Source organism: Molothrus aeneus, chromosome 32, assembly GCF_037042795.1.
Source record: "Molothrus aeneus isolate 106 chromosome 32, BPBGC_Maene_1.0, whole genome shotgun sequence".
In the NCBI taxonomy this organism is placed as follows: Eukaryota; Metazoa; Chordata; class Aves; order Passeriformes; family Icteridae; genus Molothrus; species Molothrus aeneus.
Genome location: NC_089677.1, coordinates 1,585,090 through 1,605,421, shown reverse-complemented (window position 1 = coordinate 1,605,421; position 20,332 = coordinate 1,585,090). Strand labels below are relative to the sequence as shown.

At 53.6% G+C, this 20,332-nt stretch overlaps 4 protein-coding genes across 4 annotated transcripts; all 4 read left to right on the top strand.

Moving 5' to 3' along the window:
* The first annotated feature begins 2,918 nt into the window (after positions 1 to 2,918).
* Positions 2,919 to 4,583, top strand: LOC136568390 (inositol 1,4,5-trisphosphate receptor-interacting protein-like 1). The gene has a single exon (XM_066568378.1). The coding sequence runs from the start codon at positions 2,985 to 2,987 to the stop codon at positions 4,581 to 4,583; it is 1,599 nt and encodes a 532-aa protein (XP_066424475.1). The 5' UTR covers positions 2,919 to 2,984.
* Positions 4,584 to 8,220: 3,637 nt separating this feature from the next.
* LOC136568389 (inositol 1,4,5-trisphosphate receptor-interacting protein-like 1) lies at positions 8,221 to 9,834 on the top strand. The gene has a single exon (XM_066568377.1). It carries the CDS (start codon positions 8,236 to 8,238, stop codon positions 9,832 to 9,834), a length of 1,599 nt encoding a protein of 532 aa, XP_066424474.1. The 5' UTR covers positions 8,221 to 8,235.
* A 3,616-nt stretch (positions 9,835 to 13,450) lies between these two features.
* On the top strand, positions 13,451 to 15,064 carry LOC136568388 (inositol 1,4,5-trisphosphate receptor-interacting protein-like 1). Its single transcript, XM_066568375.1, has one exon. The coding sequence runs from the start codon at positions 13,466 to 13,468 to the stop codon at positions 15,062 to 15,064; it is 1,599 nt and encodes a 532-aa protein (XP_066424472.1). The 5' UTR covers positions 13,451 to 13,465.
* Positions 15,065 to 18,718: 3,654 nt separating this feature from the next.
* On the top strand, positions 18,719 to 20,332 carry LOC136568387 (inositol 1,4,5-trisphosphate receptor-interacting protein-like 1). Its single transcript, XM_066568374.1, has one exon. It carries the CDS (start codon positions 18,734 to 18,736, stop codon positions 20,330 to 20,332), a length of 1,599 nt encoding a protein of 532 aa, XP_066424471.1. The 5' UTR covers positions 18,719 to 18,733.

Below are 20,332 nucleotides of genomic sequence, written 5' to 3'. Positions count from 1 at the left end.
CAATTATCATCTAGAATAGTAAAATATAATAAAAGCCAATAGAATAATATAAATATTGTCAACTCCATGAATTATGTAACCATTATATCATGATGAGAAATTATTCTAAAGAGTCAAACATGTAATTTTGTTTAAAGAAGGCAATATAGCCAATATTTAGTGTCTCTCTAAGTTGTGATACATATTAATGCTCTTAGGGCATTTATATCTGGAAAGATTGTCATAAGTAGATACATTTATGCATAACGCTTTTACCTTCTATATTGCATATAAGAATTTTTTTTTATGTCGTAGTAAAGCCATAGATCGTGTCTCTGCCTTTTGGGGACACACAATTATGTTCTATAGTTAGTGCCTTTGTGCGTAGCAACCTGGAAATTTTGTTGCTCTTGATTCAATAAACTACAATATTCCAGAACCTGGGTTGTGCAAGACTTTATTGGCCTCAACTAGACCTACAGTATAGGTAAAAGCGACAAGTTGTGTATCTGGGCTTGTGAAGAGTCTCCTTGAAATTAGCCAAACTTGCAGTGCCGAATTGGTCCTAATCCGAAATTAAGTCCAGCTGCCCCCGGCCCCTGTGATGACAGAATGCCAGAAGGGCCTGCCTTGGAAGGGCCCTTAAAAACGGTCTTGTTGCAACCCTGCTGCCAAGGGCAGGGACAGCTTCCCCTAGGCCCGGTTGTTTCAAGCCCCGTCCAGCCTGGCCTGGAACACTGCCAGGGATGGGGCAGCCACAGCTGCAGCGTGAGCAGCGTGGGCCGGGGCCTGAGCAGCCTGAGAGGCAAGAATTTCTTGTGCATCTCCAGCCCAAGCCTGCCCGCTGTCAGTGGGAAGCCACTGGGCCTGGTGCTGTCCCTGCAGGCCCTTGTCCACAGCCCCTCTCAGCTCTCTGCTGGGCCTCGTTCAGGGAGTGAAAGGCCGCAGGAAGGTGCCCCCAGAGAAGGCCTTGGAGAGCACTGGGGCCAGGAGTGTCACCATGAGGGCAGCAAGCAGGGCCTGGTCTGGCCGTCGGGGCGGGAGGGCACAGGGCGGGCGCTGAGGCCCTGCCAGCCGGAGCTGGGAGCTCTGGCGTGCGGCTGGCAGAGAGCCGTGAGAGATCCGTGCAGCAGCAAGGACACGGGCTTCTAGATGTGTTAGAAAGCAGAGAAGAGCTGGAGAATGGGCGCTGAAGGAGTAGGGTGTCTCCCTGTGGGGGAAAAACTTCACGACGCCAGAGGTTAGTCCAGGGAGGACACAGAGGAGACTTGTCATGTTATTGGAATAAAGGGAGAGGCCAAGGGACATTTCCCCTTGGGGTGTCTCGATTTGTTGAGACCCAGGACAAGGGCGCAGCCTCCTTTTTTGTCCTTATTCCCAGGTGCATCACCCTCTTCCTTCCCCCACTGCCTGAGGTACTCGGAAGGTACAAGACTTCCCGAGTTGCCTACTGCATGGAGCCCCTCGGTCACTTTGATTGCAGAGGCAGGAATGGCACCATACACGCACACCACGGTTCATGCACAGCAACCAACTTTTATTGAGTGCTCTCTTCCTTTGCAGATCTGAATGCCTGCCTGGTCAGTCCATATTGGTTGAACCAGTTGCCACGCAGCCAAACAGGCAGTAGCTGCTGGGGTCCCCAACGGTCCGGGCCTGCTCCCCAACGGTCCACACTGGTTAAGTTTTCTAATTAAAGTACTTATAGAATTACTTATGCTTCAGTTACAAAATTAGGATGAAATGAAACTGTGAGGCCTTCAGTTGAGCTGTTGGCCACCACAACACCCCTCTGTTTTACGCTCCCTCTGGTTTATATATCTGTAAGCCTGTAGAAGGCACAGGCATGAAAGGAGAGGTGCTGGGGTCACCCTCTATGTAAGGTGGGCTTCCACCTGCCTAGAGCTTAATGATGGTGCTGATGGGGTTGAGCATTTTTGGGTAGGAATCAGGGGGAAGACCTACAATAGCAGCCTGTGACTCTTAGATGGCGGTTCATCACTGCAGTCTGTGTAGCTGTGCCTGTTTATGCACAGAAAGACAGACCAATCCATCTGGAAGTGGTCACCCAAAAGACATCTTTCTCATGCAGAACAATTGTACTGGCAAACCCTTTCGGGAGCAGCAAAAGGAGCGCTCTCCCAGAGGCCTGGTACACGAGTGGTTGTGGGGGGAAGCAGGAGGATGCCGTCATGCTCATCCTTAAGAAAAGCAGCAAGGCTGAAACCAAAGCGCAGCTTTTATAGTATCAGAGATTTAACTGAAGCTCAGCATGGAGTCAAGGCTTAGACTCCATGATCCTCAAGGGTGCCTTCCAACATGGGTATCTATGAGATTGCCAGTGGAGGGCAGCTGATCAGAAAGACAAGAGAAGGGCCAAGAGAGGTCCTTTGAAGAAGATTCACTCAAAGGCTGCCTTAACCGGTGCGCCAGGGCCCCTCCAACATTGTGAGCTGGGGTGGGGACAAAGCGTGGGGCTGGGCTGGCTGTGCTGTACTGTGACATCCATGACATCATGGGGCCGTGTCACAAATGGGGGCAGCTATGCAAGGCCCCAGCAGGTAACGCTGGCCCTGTATTGCTTGGGCAAGCGGTGAGTGCACACGTGGTGGGGAGGCTGGGCTGGGGACAAGGGCCGGGGCAGAAACGCTGCACCCGGGGCTGGCTTTTCCCCCTGCAGCCAGGAACAGCCCCTCATGGCACAGCCTTGGGCAGGGCACTGTGATGCTGCTGCTGCTGCTGCTGCTCGGGCAGCGGAACGGGCCTGGCTGCTTGCCAGCTCTCTGGGGTCCTGTCCTTCCTGCTCCCCGATCCCTGGGATTCCCGTCCCAGCTGCCTCCCCCGGCCCTGCTGCCAGCTGCCTCCCTCTCAGCCCCTTTCAAGGCCTTCTCGCCATCCTCCTGCAGACCATGGATACCTGGGTATTGTGGCTCTTGCTCTTGCAAAGTGTAGTCCAGTACCCAGAGCCCGTGGGTGATGGCTTGGACGAGGTGACACGTCTGCGAATGGAGGTGCGTGCCAAGCTCCAGGAAGAGGAGAAGATTCGTCTGGAGCGGGAGGTGGAGCAGCTGGTCCTGGTGAAGCAGGGTCTCTTGGCCTGGGGAGACCTGCTCTGCTCTGCCTGGCAGCACTGGCAGCTCTGGGCTCCTGCTGGGCTCCTGCTCCTTCTCTTGGCACTGTGGTATATGTGGAGGAAAGGCAGCCTGAGGAGAGAGGAGCAAGGAGAAGGACACGATGGTGTAGATGAAGAGGAAGTCGAAAATGTGGATGCATATGAAGAAGACGCTGGAAATGAAGATGAGGGAGACAGTGACATGGAGGCGGAGGAAGATGACAGTGATGATGGCCACGCAGAGGATGTCGACAATGCTGCTGCGAATGAAGAACGTGATGCTGCAAATGAAGTTGGCAATGAGGCTGCCAACGCAGCAAACGTCAATGATGTTGGAAATCAAGTGGAAGAATACCGTGATGGTGCCGATAACTTTGGGAGAATCATAATGGAGCGCATACAGTGGCCTGTGTGGGACCTGCAGGAAGGACGCATGTGGACAAGAAGCCTGATGGAGCATTTTGCAATTTATTTTCGACGGGTCTTGTCCAACAGTTTCTATCCGGTGCTGCAAGGAGCCATTGGGGTGGGCAGTGCCTTCGAAGGTTGGAGTCCTCGTGAGCAGGATGTCGTGTACCAGGTGCTCATACCCATGACACCTCCCCGAGGGCACAGCTTCCACCTAGAGCTGGGCACTGCAGGGCAGAGGCGCTTGAGGAACTTCCGCATCCGCGTGCAGCAGGAGTGCACCTGCACGAGCGAGCGGCAGGGTGAGAACATGCTGTGCTTCCTGCACCACCCTGAGGAGGAGCTGAGGAGGCATCAGGATCCCAGCCTCCTTCATAGCCTGTGCACGGGCTCCTACCTGGACGTGGAGAAAACTGCCCGCTGGTTCTACCAGCTGGTGAGGGCAATCTGGCCGGCTTTGCGTGAGTCACACCATTGGCATTTAGTGCTGCTGCCCCCCAGACGCTCCTGCCAGTTCAAGGTGACCAATGGCAGAGAAAGCTACCGGATCGAAATGCTGTTTGGGGTGCGGCAAGGCAACTCAGACGTCTTTGTAAGCAGCCAGCCTAGGCAAGCCCACACCTCCAGCACAATCTGGCCGGAGAGCTACGCCGTGGCCGAGATGAAGTTCTTCAGGTACATCGCCAGGCGGGCTCCCCCTGACAGCTTGCACCTGAAATGCCTGCAGTTCTTCACTCGTCTTCAGCTGGGCTTAGGCTTCTCCACCTATACCATCAAGACCATTGTCATGCACCTCCTGAGCATCTTGCCCGTGTCACAGTGGCGCAGGAGACATTTTGTGAGGCGGCTGATGGATATCAGCGAGAGCCTGCGCACGTGTGTGGAAATGAGACGCCTCAATCACTTCATTGTGGGCAACCAGAGGCTTCCTGAGGGGATCCGCTTGCCCCCAGAGGTCCTAATGGCCAGGTCATGCAATCTCTTCCATGACCTGGTGATGGATCCGTTTGCCCACTCCCAGGCAATGAGCCAGTACGTGGATCTGCACCATTGGTTCAAACGGATCCTTAAAAATGAACAGTGAAAGAGGTTCTCCTGCAGAGAGCTGTGCTTGTGAGGCTCACACCTGGTGGCAGAGAACCAGCGCTCACTAGACGGGAAAAGAAGGGAGAATGTGGGCTACAGAGAGGGAAGGGAAAACGCTGCGTAGCAGCACTATGCCAGCAGCAGCCGCAGTGTGGCCTCGAGAGCCTCCCCAGCACTGCATCCAGTTTGGCTACAAAGATCAAGGAACACGCATGAGGAAATGCTATTATTCGCCCACCTCTTTCTTTGAGTCCATTTTCCCTCTGAGAGCTTCGCCTTGTGCAGGGACGCCGATCTCAGAATCCCAGCGGAGGGAATGTTTGAAAGGACCGCTGGTGCTATCATTTGGTTCAGGGGTGCTCCAGGCAGGTCTTCCCGCTCTACACTACAAAGGATTGCGTTCCGGTCAAGGTTCTTGACTCTCTCTGGGGAGATAGACTCCACAATCCCTGGGCAAGGTTTGGGATCAGTCAATGGACGGTGTTTTTCCTTGCTTCTGCATGGGAATCCTTCAGGTCAGCATTGTAGCAACTGTGTTGGAGCTGACCTGATCTTTTTTATATGTAAAGATCTAGGTTGTTAATTTGTGTGTATATATATGTATATCTCTCCCCTGTGTACATATTATATGCGAGAAAGCTTTTCAATTATCATCTAGAATAGTAAAATATAATAAAAGCCAATAGAATAATATAAATATTGTCAACTCCATGAATTATGTAACCATTATATCATGATGAGAAATTATTCTAAAGAGTCAAACATGTAATTTTGTTTAAAGAAGGCAATATAGCCAATATTTAGTGTCTCTCTAAGTTGTGATACATATTAATGCTCTTAGGGCATTTATATCTGGAAAGATTGTCATAAGTAGATACATTTATGCATAACGCTTTTACCTTCTATATTGCATATAAGAATTTTTTTTTTATGTCGTAGTAAAGCCATAGATCGTGTCTCTGCCTTTTGGGGACACACAATTATGTTCTATAGTTAGTGCCTTTGTGCGTAGCAACCTGGAAATTTTGTTGCTCTTGATTCAATAAACTACAATATTCCAGAACCTGGGTTGTGCAAGACTTTATTGGCCTCAACTAGACCTACAGTATAGGTAAAAGCGACAAGTTGTGTATCTGGGCTTGTGAAGAGTCTCCTTGAAATTAGCCAAACTTGCAGTGCCGAATTGGTCCTAATCCGAAATTAAGTCCAGCTGCCCCCGGCCCCTGTGATGACAGAATGCCAGAAGGGCCTGCCTTGGAAGGGCCCTTAAAAACGGTCTTGTTGCAACCCTGCTGCCAAGGGCAGGGACAGCTTCCCCTAGGCCCGGTTGTTTCAAGCCCCGTCCAGCCTGGCCTGGAACACTGCCAGGGATGGGGCAGCCACAGCTGCAGCGTGAGCAGCGTGGGCCGGGGCCTGAGCAGCCTGAGAGGCAAGAATTTCTTGTGCATCTCCAGCCCAAGCCTGCCCGCTGTCAGTGGGAAGCCACTGGGCCTGGTGCTGTCCCTGCAGGCCCTTGTCCACAGCCCCTCTCAGCTCTCTGCTGGGCCTCGTTCAGGGAGTGAAAGGCCGCAGGAAGGTGCCCCCAGAGAAGGCCTTGGAGAGCACTGGGGCCAGGAGTGTCACCATGAGGGCAGCAAGCAGGGCCTGGTCTGGCCGTCGGGGCGGGAGGGCACAGGGCGGGCGCTGAGGCCCTGCCAGCCGGAGCTGGGAGCTCTGGCGTGCGGCTGGCAGAGAGCCGTGAGAGATCCGTGCAGCAGCAAGGACACGGGCTTCTAGATGTGTTAGAAAGCAGAGAAGAGCTGGAGAATGGGCGCTGAAGGAGTAGGGTGTCTCCCTGTGGGGGAAAAACTTCACGACGCCAGAGGTTAGTCCAGGGAGGACACAGAGGAGACTTGTCATGTTATTGGAATAAAGGGAGAGGCCAAGGGACATTTCCCCTTGGGGTGTCTCGATTTGTTGAGACCCAGGACAAGGGCGCAGCCTCCTTTTTTGTCCTTATTCCCAGGTGCATCACCCTCTTCCTTCCCCCACTGCCTGAGGTACTCGGAAGGTACAAGACTTCCCGAGTTGCCTACTGCATGGAGCCCCTCGGTCACTTTGATTGCAGAGGCAGGAATGGCACCATACACGCACACCACGGTTCATGCACAGCAACCAACTTTTATTGAGTGCTCTCTTCCTTTGCAGATCTGAATGCCTGCCTGGTCAGTCCATATTGGTTGAACCAGTTGCCACGCAGCCAAACAGGCAGTAGCTGCTGGGGTCCCCAACGGTCCGGGCCTGCTCCCCAACGGTCCACACTGGTTAAGTTTTCTAATTAAAGTACTTATAGAATTACTTATGCTTCAGTTACAAAATTAGGATGAAATGAAACTGTGAGGCCTTCAGTTGAGCTGTTGGCCACCACAACACCCCTCTGTTTTACGCTCCCTCTGGTTTATATATCTGTAAGCCTGTAGAAGGCACAGGCATGAAAGGAGAGGTGCTGGGGTCACCCTCTATGTAAGGTGGGCTTCCACCTGCCTAGAGCTTAATGATGGTGCTGATGGGGTTGAGCATTTTTGGGTAGGAATCAGGGGGAAGACCTACAATAGCAGCCTGTGACTCTTAGATGGCGGTTCATCACTGCAGTCTGTGTAGCTGTGCCTGTTTATGCACAGAAAGACAGACCAATCCATCTGGAAGTGGTCACCCAAAAGACATCTTTCTCATGCAGAACAATTGTACTGGCAAACCCTTTCGGGAGCAGCAAAAGGAGCGCTCTCCCAGAGGCCTGGTACACGAGTGGTTGTGGGGGGAAGCAGGAGGATGCCGTCATGCTCATCCTTAAGAAAAGCAGCAAGGCTGAAACCAAAGCGCAGCTTTTATAGTATCAGAGATTTAACTGAAGCTCAGCATGGAGTCAAGGCTTAGACTCCATGATCCTCAAGGGTGCCTTCCAACATGGGTATCTATGAGATTGCCAGTGGAGGGCAGCTGATCAGAAAGACAAGAGAAGGGCCAAGAGAGGTCCTTTGAAGAAGATTCACTCAAAGGCTGCCTTAACCGGTGCGCCAGGGCCCCTCCAACATTGTGAGCTGGGGTGGGGACAAAGCGTGGGGCTGGGCTGGCTGTGCTGTACTGTGACATCCATGACATCATGGGGCCGTGTCACAAATGGGGGCAGCTATGCAAGGCCCCAGCAGGTAACGCTGGCCCTGTATTGCTTGGGCAAGCGGTGAGTGCACACGTGGTGGGGAGGCTGGGCTGGGGACAAGGGCCGGGGCAGAAACGCTGCACCCGGGGCTGGCTTTTCCCCCTGCAGCCAGGAACAGCCCCTCATGGCACAGCCTTGGGCAGGGCACTGTGATGCTGCTGCTGCTGCTGCTGCTCGGGCTGCTGCTGCTGCTGCTCGGGCAGCGGAACGGGCCTGGCTGCTTGCCAGCTCTCTGGGGTCCTGTCCTTCCTGCTCCCCGATCCCTGGGATTCCCGTCCCAGCTGCCTCCCCCGGCCCTGCTGCCAGCTGCCTCCCTCTCAGCCCCTTTCAAGGCCTTCTCGCCATCCTCCTGCAGACCATGGATACCTGGGTATTGTGGCTCTTGCTCTTGCAAAGTGTAGTCCAGTACCCAGAGCCCGTGGGTGATGGCTTGGACGAGGTGACACGTCTGCGAATGGAGGTGCGTGCCAAGCTCCAGGAAGAGGAGAAGATTCGTCTGGAGCGGGAGGTGGAGCAGCTGGTCCTGGTGAAGCAGGGTCTCTTGGCCTGGGGAGACCTGCTCTGCTCTGCCTGGCAGCACTGGCAGCTCTGGGCTCCTGCTGGGCTCCTGCTCCTTCTCTTGGCACTGTGGTATATGTGGAGGAAAGGCAGCCTGAGGAGAGAGGAGCAAGGAGAAGGACACGATGGTGTAGATGAAGAGGAAGTCGAAAATGTGGATGCATATGAAGAAGACGCTGGAAATGAAGATGAGGGAGACAGTGACATGGAGGCGGAGGAAGATGACAGTGATGATGGCCACGCAGAGGATGTCGACAATGCTGCTGCGAATGAAGAACGTGATGCTGCAAATGAAGTTGGCAATGAGGCTGCCAACGCAGCAAACGTCAATGATGTTGGAAATCAAGTGGAAGAATACCGTGATGGTGCCGATAACTTTGGGAGAATCATAATGGAGCGCATACAGTGGCCTGTGTGGGACCTGCAGGAAGGACGCATGTGGACAAGAAGCCTGATGGAGCATTTTGCAATTTATTTTCGACGGGTCTTGTCCAACAGTTTCTATCCGGTGCTGCAAGGAGCCATTGGGGTGGGCAGTGCCTTCGAAGGTTGGAGTCCTCGTGAGCAGGATGTCGTGTACCAGGTGCTCATACCCATGACACCTCCCCGAGGGCACAGCTTCCACCTAGAGCTGGGCACTGCAGGGCAGAGGCGCTTGAGGAACTTCCGCATCCGCGTGCAGCAGGAGTGCACCTGCACGAGCGAGCGGCAGGGTGAGAACATGCTGTGCTTCCTGCACCACCCTGAGGAGGAGCTGAGGAGGCATCAGGATCCCAGCCTCCTTCATAGCCTGTGCACGGGCTCCTACCTGGACGTGGAGAAAACTGCCCGCTGGTTCTACCAGCTGGTGAGGGCAATCTGGCCGGCTTTGCGTGAGTCACACCATTGGCATTTAGTGCTGCTGCCCCCCAGACGCTCCTGCCAGTTCAAGGTGACCAATGGCAGAGAAAGCTACCGGATCGAGATGCTGTTTGGGGTGCGGCAAGGCAACTCAGACGTCTTTGTAAGCAGCCAGCCTAGGCAAGCCCACACCTCCAGCACAATCTGGCCGGAGAGCTACGCCGTGGCCGAGATGAAGTTCTTCAGGTACATCGCCAGGCGGGCTCCCCCTGACAGCTTGCACCTGAAATGCCTGCAGTTCTTCACTCGTCTTCAGCTGGGCTTAGGCTTCTCCACCTATACCATCAAGACCATTGTCATGCACCTCCTGAGCATCTTGCCCGTGTCACAGTGGCGCAGGAGACATTTTGTGAGGCGGCTGATGGATATCAGCGAGAGCCTGCGCACGTGTGTGGAAATGAGACGCCTCAATCACTTCATTGTGGGCAACCAGAGGCTTCCTGAGGGGATCCGCTTGCCCCCAGAGGTCCTAATGGCCAGGTCATGCAATCTCTTCCATGACCTGGTGATGGATCCGTTTGCCCACTCCCAGGCAATGAGCCAGTACGTGGATCTGCACCATTGGTTCAAACGGATCCTTAAAAATGAACAGTGAAAGAGGTTCTCCTGCAGAGAGCTGTGCTTGTGAGGCTCACACCTGGTGGCAGAGAACCAGCGCTCACTAGACGGGAAAAGAAGGGAGAATGTGGGCTACAGAGAGGGAAGGGAAAACGCTGCGTAGCAGCACTATGCCAGCAGCAGCCGCAGTGTGGCCTCGAGAGCCTCCCCAGCACTGCATCCAGTTTGGCTACAAAGATCAAGGAACACGCATGAGGAAATGCTATTATTCGCCCACCTCTTTCTTTGAGTCCATTTTCCCTCTGAGAGCTTCGCCTTGTGCAGGGACGCCGATCTCAGAATCCCAGCGGAGGGAATGTTTGAAAGGACCGCTGGTGCTATCATTTGGTTCAGGGGTGCTCCAGGCAGGTCTTCCCGCTCTACACTACAAAGGATTGCGTTCCGGTCAAGGTTCTTGACTCTCTCTGGGGAGATAGACTCCACAATCCCTGGGCAAGGTTTGGGATCAGTCAATGGACGGTGTTTTTCCTTGCTTCTGCATGGGAATCCTTCAGGTCAGCATTGTAGCAACTGTGTTGGAGCTGACCTGATCTTTTTTATATGTAAAGATCTAGGTTGTTAATTTGTGTGTATATATATGTATATCTCTCCCCTGTGTACATATTATATGCGAGAAAGCTTTTCAATTATCATCTAGAATAGTAAAATATAATAAAAGCCAATAGAATAATATAAATATTGTCAACTCCATGAATTATGTAACCATTATATCATGATGAGAAATTATTCTAAAGAGTCAAACATGTAATTTTGTTTAAAGAAGGCAATATAGCCAATATTTAGTGTCTCTCTAAGTTGTGATACATATTAATGCTCTTAGGGCATTTATATCTGGAAAGATTGTCATAAGTAGATACATTTATGCATAACGCTTTTACCTTCTATATTGCATATAAGAATTTTTTTTTTATGTCGTAGTAAAGCCATAGATCGTGTCTCTGCCTTTTGGGGACACACAATTATGTTCTATAGTTAGTGCCTTTGTGCGTAGCAACCTGGAAATTTTGTTGCTCTTGATTCAATAAACTACAATATTCCAGAACCTGGGTTGTGCAAGACTTTATTGGCCTCAACTAGACCTACAGTATAGGTAAAAGCGACAAGTTGTGTATCTGGGCTTGTGAAGAGTCTCCTTGAAATTAGCCAAACTTGCAGTGCCGAATTGGTCCTAATCCGAAATTAAGTCCAGCTGCCCCCGGCCCCTGTGATGACAGAATGCCAGAAGGGCCTGCCTTGGAAGGGCCCTTAAAAACGGTCTTGTTGCAACCCTGCTGCCAAGGGCAGGGACAGCTTCCCCTAGGCCCGGTTGTTTCAAGCCCCGTCCAGCCTGGCCTGGAACACTGCCAGGGATGGGGCAGCCACAGCTGCAGCGTGAGCAGCGTGGGCCGGGGCCTGAGCAGCCTGAGAGGCAAGAATTTCTTGTGCATCTCCAGCCCAAGCCTGCCCGCTGTCAGTGGGAAGCCACTGGGCCTGGTGCTGTCCCTGCAGGCCCTTGTCCACAGCCCCTCTCAGCTCTCTGCTGGGCCTCGTTCAGGGAGTGAAAGGCCGCAGGAAGGTGCCCCCAGAGAAGGCCTTGGAGAGCACTGGGGCCAGGAGTGTCACCATGAGGGCAGCAAGCAGGGCCTGGTCTGGCCGTCGGGGCGGGAGGGCACAGGGCGGGCGCTGAGGCCCTGCCAGCCGGAGCTGGGAGCTCTGGCGTGCGGCTGGCAGAGAGCCGTGAGAGATCCGTGCAGCAGCAAGGACACGGGCTTCTAGATGTGTTAGAAAGCAGAGAAGAGCTGGAGAATGGGCGCTGAAGGAGTAGGGTGTCTCCCTGTGGGGGAAAAACTTCACGACGCCAGAGGTTAGTCCAGGGAGGACACAGAGGAGACTTGTCATGTTATTGGAATAAAGGGAGAGGCCAAGGGACATTTCCCCTTGGGGTGTCTCGATTTGTTGAGACCCAGGACAAGGGCGCAGCCTCCTTTTTTGTCCTTATTCCCAGGTGCATCACCCTCTTCCTTCCCCCACTGCCTGAGGTACTCGGAAGGTACAAGACTTCCCGAGTTGCCTACTGCATGGAGCCCCTCGGTCACTTTGATTGCAGAGGCAGGAATGGCACCATACACGCACACCACGGTTCATGCACAGCAACCAACTTTTATTGAGTGCTCTCTTCCTTTGCAGATCTGAATGCCTGCCTGGTCAGTCCATATTGGTTGAACCAGTTGCCACGCAGCCAAACAGGCAGTAGCTGCTGGGGTCCCCAACGGTCCGGGCCTGCTCCCCAACGGTCCACACTGGTTAAGTTTTCTAATTAAAGTACTTATAGAATTACTTATGCTTCAGTTACAAAATTAGGATGAAATGAAACTGTGAGGCCTTCAGTTGAGCTGTTGGCCACCACAACACCCCTCTGTTTTACGCTCCCTCTGGTTTATATATCTGTAAGCCTGTAGAAGGCACAGGCATGAAAGGAGAGGTGCTGGGGTCACCCTCTATGTAAGGTGGGCTTCCACCTGCCTAGAGCTTAATGATGGTGCTGATGGGGTTGAGCATTTTTGGGTAGGAATCAGGGGGAAGACCTACAATAGCAGCCTGTGACTCTTAGATGGCGGTTCATCACTGCAGTCTGTGTAGCTGTGCCTGTTTATGCACAGAAAGACAGACCAATCCATCTGGAAGTGGTCACCCAAAAGACATCTTTCTCATGCAGAACAATTGTACTGGCAAACCCTTTCGGGAGCAGCAAAAGGAGCGCTCTCCCAGAGGCCTGGTACACGAGTGGTTGTGGGGGGAAGCAGGAGGATGCCGTCATGCTCATCCTTAAGAAAAGCAGCAAGGCTGAAACCAAAGCGCAGCTTTTATAGTATCAGAGATTTAACTGAAGCTCAGCATGGAGTCAAGGCTTAGACTCCATGATCCTCAAGGGTGCCTTCCAACATGGGTATCTATGAGATTGCCAGTGGAGGGCAGCTGATCAGAAAGACAAGAGAAGGGCCAAGAGAGGTCCTTTGAAGAAGATTCACTCAAAGGCTGCCTTAACCGGTGCGCCAGGGCCCCTCCAACATTGTGAGCTGGGGTGGGGACAAAGCGTGGGGCTGGGCTGGCTGTGCTGTACTGTGACATCCATGACATCATGGGGCCGTGTCACAAATGGGGGCAGCTATGCAAGGCCCCAGCAGGTAACGCTGGCCCTGTATTGCTTGGGCAAGCGGTGAGTGCACACGTGGTGGGGAGGCTGGGCTGGGGACAAGGGCCGGGGCAGAAACGCTGCACCCGGGGCTGGCTTTTCCCCCTGCAGCCAGGAACAGCCCCTCATGGCACAGCCTTGGGCAGGGCACTGTGATGCTGCTGCTGCTGCTGCTGCTCGGGCAGCGGAACGGGCCTGGCTGCTTGCCAGCTCTCTGGGGTCCTGTCCTTCCTGCTCCCCGATCCCTGGGATTCCCGTCCCAGCTGCCTCCCCCGGCCCTGCTGCCAGCTGCCTCCCTCTCAGCCCCTTTCAAGGCCTTCTCGCCATCCTCCTGCAGACCATGGATACCTGGGTATTGTGGCTCTTGCTCTTGCAAAGTGTAGTCCAGTACCCAGAGCCCGTGGGTGATGGCTTGGACGAGGTGACACGTCTGCGAATGGAGGTGCGTGCCAAGCTCCAGGAAGAGGAGAAGATTCGTCTGGAGCGGGAGGTGGAGCAGCTGGTCCTGGTGAAGCAGGGTCTCTTGGCCTGGGGAGACCTGCTCTGCTCTGCCTGGCAGCACTGGCAGCTCTGGGCTCCTGCTGGGCTCCTGCTCCTTCTCTTGGCACTGTGGTATATGTGGAGGAAAGGCAGCCTGAGGAGAGAGGAGCAAGGAGAAGGACACGATGGTGTAGATGAAGAGGAAGTCGAAAATGTGGATGCATATGAAGAAGACGCTGGAAATGAAGATGAGGGAGACAGTGACATGGAGGCGGAGGAAGATGACAGTGATGATGGCCACGCAGAGGATGTCGACAATGCTGCTGCGAATGAAGAACGTGATGCTGCAAATGAAGTTGGCAATGAGGCTGCCAACGCAGCAAACGTCAATGATGTTGGAAATCAAGTGGAAGAATACCGTGATGGTGCCGATAACTTTGGGAGAATCATAATGGAGCGCATACAGTGGCCTGTGTGGGACCTGCAGGAAGGACGCATGTGGACAAGAAGCCTGATGGAGCATTTTGCAATTTATTTTCGACGGGTCTTGTCCAACAGTTTCTATCCGGTGCTGCAAGGAGCCATTGGGGTGGGCAGTGCCTTCGAAGGTTGGAGTCCTCGTGAGCAGGATGTCGTGTACCAGGTGCTCATACCCATGACACCTCCCCGAGGGCACAGCTTCCACCTAGAGCTGGGCACTGCAGGGCAGAGGCGCTTGAGGAACTTCCGCATCCGCGTGCAGCAGGAGTGCACCTGCACGAGCGAGCGGCAGGGTGAGAACATGCTGTGCTTCCTGCACCACCCTGAGGAGGAGCTGAGGAGGCATCAGGATCCCAGCCTCCTTCATAGCCTGTGCACGGGCTCCTACCTGGACGTGGAGAAAACTGCCCGCTGGTTCTACCAGCTGGTGAGGGCAATCTGGCCGGCTTTGCGTGAGTCACACCATTGGCATTTAGTGCTGCTGCCCCCCAGACGCTCCTGCCAGTTCAAGGTGACCAATGGCAGAGAAAGCTACCGGATCGAGATGCTGTTTGGGGTGCGGCAAGGCAACTCAGACGTCTTTGTAAGCAGCCAGCCTAGGCAAGCCCACACCTCCAGCACAATCTGGCCGGAGAGCTACGCCGTGGCCGAGATGAAGTTCTTCAGGTACATCGCCAGGCGGGCTCCCCCTGACAGCTTGCACCTGAAATGCCTGCAGTTCTTCACTCGTCTTCAGCTGGGCTTAGGCTTCTCCACCTATACCATCAAGACCATTGTCATGCACCTCCTGAGCATCTTGCCCGTGTCACAGTGGCGCAGGAGACATTTTGTGAGGCGGCTGATGGATATCAGCGAGAGCCTGCGCACGTGTGTGGAAATGAGACGCCTCAATCACTTCATTGTGGGCAACCAGAGGCTTCCTGAGGGGATCCGCTTGCCCCCAGAGGTCCTAATGGCCAGGTCATGCAATCTCTTCCATGACCTGGTGATGGATCCGTTTGCCCACTCCCAGGCAATGAGCCAGTACGTGGATCTGCACCATTGGTTCAAACGGATCCTTAAAAATGAACAGTGAAAGAGGTTCTCCTGCAGAGAGCTGTGCTTGTGAGGCTCACACCTGGTGGCAGAGAACCAGCGCTCACTAGACGGGAAAAGAAGGGAGAATGTGGGCTACAGAGAGGGAAGGGAAAACGCTGCGTAGCAGCACTATGCCAGCAGCAGCCGCAGTGTGGCCTCGAGAGCCTCCCCAGCACTGCATCCAGTTTGGCTACAAAGATCAAGGAACACGCATGAGGAAATGCTATTATTCGCCCACCTCTTTCTTTGAGTCCATTTTCCCTCTGAGAGCTTCGCCTTGTGCAGGGACGCCGATCTCAGAATCCCAGCGGAGGGAATGTTTGAAAGGACCGCTGGTGCTATCATTTGGTTCAGGGGTGCTCCAGGCAGGTCTTCCCGCTCTACACTACAAAGGATTGCGTTCCGGTCAAGGTTCTTGACTCTCTCTGGGGAGATAGACTCCACAATCCCTGGGCAAGGTTTGGGATCAGTCAATGGACGGTGTTTTTCCTTGCTTCTGCATGGGAATCCTTCAGGTCAGCATTGTAGCAACTGTGTTGGAGCTGACCTGATCTTTTTTATATGTAAAGATCTAGGTTGTTAATTTGTGTGTATATATATGTATATCTCTCCCCTGTGTACATATTATATGCGAGAAAGCTTTTCAATTATCATCTAGAATAGTAAAATATAATAAAAGCCAATAGAATAATATAAATATTGTCAACTCCATGAATTATGTAACCATTATATCATGATGAGAAATTATTCTAAAGAGTCAAACATGTAATTTTGTTTAAAGAAGGCAATATAGCCAATATTTAGTGTCTCTCTAAGTTGTGATACATATTAATGCTCTTAGGGCATTTATATCTGGAAAGATTGTCATAAGTAGATACATTTATGCATAACGCTTTTACCTTCTATATTGCATATAAGAATTTTTTTTTATGTCGTAGTAAAGCCATAGATCGTGTCTCTGCCTTTTGGGGACACACAATTATGTTCTATAGTTAGTGCCTTTGTGCGTAGCAACCTGGAAATTTTGTTGCTCTTGATTCAATAAACTACAATATTCCAGAACCTGGGTTGTGCAAGACTTTATTGGCCTCAACTAGACCTACAGTATAGGTAAAAGCGACAAGTTGTGTATCTGGGCTTGTGAAGAGTCTCCTTGAAATTAGCCAAACTTGCAGTGCCGAATTGGTCCTAATCCGAAATTAAGTCCAGCTGCCCCCGGCCCCTGTGATGACAGAATGCCAGAAGGGCCTGCCTTGGAAGGGCCCTTAAAAACGGTCTTGTTGCAACCCTGCTGCCAAGGGCAGGGACAGCTTCCCCTAGGCCCGGTTGTTTCAAGCCCCGTCCAGCCTGGCCTGGAACACTGCCAGGGATGGGGCAGCCACAGCTGCAGCGTGAGCAGCGTGGGCCGGGGCCTGAGCAGCCTGAGAGGCAAGAATTTCTTGTGCATCTCCAGCCCAAGCCTGCCCGCTGTCAGTGGGAAGCCACTGGGCCTGGTGCTGTCCCTGCAGGCCCTTGTCCACAGCCCCTCTCAGCTCTCTGCTGGGCCTCGTTCAGGGAGTGAAAGGCCGCAGGAAGGTGCCCCCAGAGAAGGCCTTGGAGAGCACTGGGGCCAGGAGTGTCACCATGAGGGCAGCAAGCAGGGCCTGGTCTGGCCGTCGGGGCGGGAGGGCACAGGGCGGGCGCTGAGGCCCTGCCAGCCGGAGCTGGGAGCTCTGGCGTGCGGCTGGCAGAGAGCCGTGAGAGATCCGTGCAGCAGCAAGGACACGGGCTTCTAGATGTGTTAGAAAGCAGAGAAGAGCTGGAGAATGGGCGCTGAAGGAGTAGGGTGTCTCCCTGTGGGGGAAAAACTTCACGACGCCAGAGGTTAGTCCAGGGAGGACACAGAGGAGACTTGTCATGTTATTGGAATAAAGGGAGAGGCCAAGGGACATTTCCCCTTGGGGTGTCTCGATTTGTTGAGACCCAGGACAAGGGCGCAGCCTCCTTTTTTGTCCTTATTCCCAGGTGCATCACCCTCTTCCTTCCCCCACTGCCTGAGGTACTCGGAAGGTACAAGACTTCCCGAGTTGCCTACTGCATGGAGCCCCTCGGTCACTTTGATTGCAGAGGCAGGAATGGCACCATACACGCACACCACGGTTCATGCACAGCAACCAACTTTTATTGAGTGCTCTCTTCCTTTGCAGATCTGAATGCCTGCCTGGTCAGTCCATATTGGTTGAACCAGTTGCCACGCAGCCAAACAGGCAGTAGCTGCTGGGGTCCCCAACGGTCCGGGCCTGCTCCCCAACGGTCCACACTGGTTAAGTTTTCTAATTAAAGTACTTATAGAATTACTTATGCTTCAGTTACAAAATTAGGATGAAATGAAACTGTGAGGCCTTCAGTTGAGCTGTTGGCCACCACAACACCCCTCTGTTTTACGCTCCCTCTGGTTTATATATCTGTAAGCCTGTAGAAGGCACAGGCATGAAAGGAGAGGTGCTGGGGTCACCCTCTATGTAAGGTGGGCTTCCACCTGCCTAGAGCTTAATGATGGTGCTGATGGGGTTGAGCATTTTTGGGTAGGAATCAGGGGGAAGACCTACAATAGCAGCCTGTGACTCTTAGATGGCGGTTCATCACTGCAGTCTGTGTAGCTGTGCCTGTTTATGCACAGAAAGACAGACCAATCCATCTGGAAGTGGTCACCCAAAAGACATCTTTCTCATGCAGAACAATTGTACTGGCAAACCCTTTCGGGAGCAGCAAAAGGAGCGCTCTCCCAGAGGCCTGGTACACGAGTGGTTGTGGGGGGAAGCAGGAGGATGCCGTCATGCTCATCCTTAAGAAAAGCAGCAAGGCTGAAACCAAAGCGCAGCTTTTATAGTATCAGAGATTTAACTGAAGCTCAGCATGGAGTCAAGGCTTAGACTCCATGATCCTCAAGGGTGCCTTCCAACATGGGTATCTATGAGATTGCCAGTGGAGGGCAGCTGATCAGAAAGACAAGAGAAGGGCCAAGAGAGGTCCTTTGAAGAAGATTCACTCAAAGGCTGCCTTAACCGGTGCGCCAGGGCCCCTCCAACATTGTGAGCTGGGGTGGGGACAAAGCGTGGGGCTGGGCTGGCTGTGCTGTACTGTGACATCCATGACATCATGGGGCCGTGTCACAAATGGGGGCAGCTATGCAAGGCCCCAGCAGGTAACGCTGGCCCTGTATTGCTTGGGCAAGCGGTGAGTGCACACGTGGTGGGGAGGCTGGGCTGGGGACAAGGGCCGGGGCAGAAACGCTGCACCCGGGGCTGGCTTTTCCCCCTGCAGCCAGGAACAGCCCCTCATGGCACAGCCTTGGGCAGGGCACCGTGATGCTGCTGCTGCTGCTGCTGCTGCTGCTGCTGCTGCTGCTCGGGCTGCTGCTGCTGCTGCTCGGGCAGCGGAACGGGCCTGGCTGCTTGCCAGCTCTCTGGGGTCCTGTCCTTCCTGCTCCCCGATCCCTGGGATTCCCGTCCCAGCTGCCTCCCCCGGCCCTGCTGCCAGCTGCCTCCCTCTCAGCCCCTTTCAAGGCCTTCTCGCCATCCTCCTGCAGACCATGGATACCTGGGTATTGTGGCTCTTGCTCTTGCAAAGTGTAGTCCAGTACCCAGAGCCCGTGGGTGATGGCTTGGACGAGGTGACACGTCTGCGAATGGAGGTGCGTGCCAAGCTCCAGGAAGAGGAGAAGATTCGTCTGGAGCGGGAGGTGGAGCAGCTGGTCCTGGTGAAGCAGGGTCTCTTGGCCTGGGGAGACCTGCTCTGCTCTGCCTGGCAGCACTGGCAGCTCTGGGCTCCTGCTGGGCTCCTGCTCCTTCTCTTGGCACTGTGGTATATGTGGAGGAAAGGCAGCCTGAGGAGAGAGGAGCAAGGAGAAGGACACGATGGTGTAGATGAAGAGGAAGTCGAAAATGTGGATGCATATGAAGAAGACGCTGGAAATGAAGATGAGGGAGACAGTGACATGGAGGCGGAGGAAGATGACAGTGATGATGGCCACGCAGAGGATGTCGACAATGCTGCTGCGAATGAAGAACGTGATGCTGCAAATGAAGTTGGCAATGAGGCTGCCAACGCAGCAAACGTCAATGATGTTGGAAATCAAGTGGAAGAATACCGTGATGGTGCCGATAACTTTGGGAGAATCATAATGGAGCGCATACAGTGGCCTGTGTGGGACCTGCAGGAAGGACGCATGTGGACAAGAAGCCTGATGGAGCATTTTGCAATTTATTTTCGACGGGTCTTGTCCAACAGTTTCTATCCGGTGCTGCAAGGAGCCATTGGGGTGGGCAGTGCCTTCGAAGGTTGGAGTCCTCGTGAGCAGGATGTCGTGTACCAGGTGCTCATACCCATGACACCTCCCCGAGGGCACAGCTTCCACCTAGAGCTGGGCACTGCAGGGCAGAGGCGCTTGAGGAACTTCCGCATCCGCGTGCAGCAGGAGTGCACCTGCACGAGCGAGCGGCAGGGTGAGAACATGCTGTGCTTCCTGCACCACCCTGAGGAGGAGCTGAGGAGGCATCAGGATCCCAGCCTCCTTCATAGCCTGTGCACGGGCTCCTACCTGGACGTGGAGAAAACTGCCCGCTGGTTCTACCAGCTGGTGAGGGCAATCTGGCCGGCTTTGCGTGAGTCACACCATTGGCATTTAGTGCTGCTGCCCCCCAGACGCTCCTGCCAGTTCAAGGTGACCAATGGCAGAGAAAGCTACCGGATCGAGATGCTGTTTGGGGTGCGGCAAGGCAACTCAGACGTCTTTGTAAGCAGCCAGCCTAGGCAAGCCCACACCTCCAGCACAATCTGGCCGGAGAGCTACGCCGTGGCCGAGATGAAGTTCTTCAGGTACATCGCCAGGCGGGCTCCCCCTGACAGCTTGCACCTGAAATGCCTGCAGTTCTTCACTCGTCTTCAGCTGGGCTTAGGCTTCTCCACCTATACCATCAAGACCATTGTCATGCACCTCCTGAGCATCTTGCCCGTGTCACAGTGGCGCAGGAGACATTTTGTGAGGCGGCTGATGGATATCAGCGAGAGCCTGCGCACGTGTGTGGAAATGAGACGCCTCAATCACTTCATTGTGGGCAACCAGAGGCTTCCTGAGGGGATCCGCTTGCCCCCAGAGGTCCTAATGGCCAGGTCATGCAATCTCTTCCATGACCTGGTGATGGATCCGTTTGCCCACTCCCAGGCAATGAGCCAGTACGTGGATCTGCACCATTGGTTCAAACGGATCCTTAAAAATGAACAGTGA

Coding starts and splice junctions, on each gene's coding strand:
- LOC136568390 (XM_066568378.1), top strand. CDS start 2,985: ATGGAGGTGCGTGCCAAGCTCCAGGAAGAGGAGAAGATTCGTCTGGAG.
- LOC136568389 (XM_066568377.1), top strand. CDS start 8,236: ATGGAGGTGCGTGCCAAGCTCCAGGAAGAGGAGAAGATTCGTCTGGAG.
- LOC136568388 (XM_066568375.1), top strand. CDS start 13,466: ATGGAGGTGCGTGCCAAGCTCCAGGAAGAGGAGAAGATTCGTCTGGAG.
- LOC136568387 (XM_066568374.1), top strand. CDS start 18,734: ATGGAGGTGCGTGCCAAGCTCCAGGAAGAGGAGAAGATTCGTCTGGAG.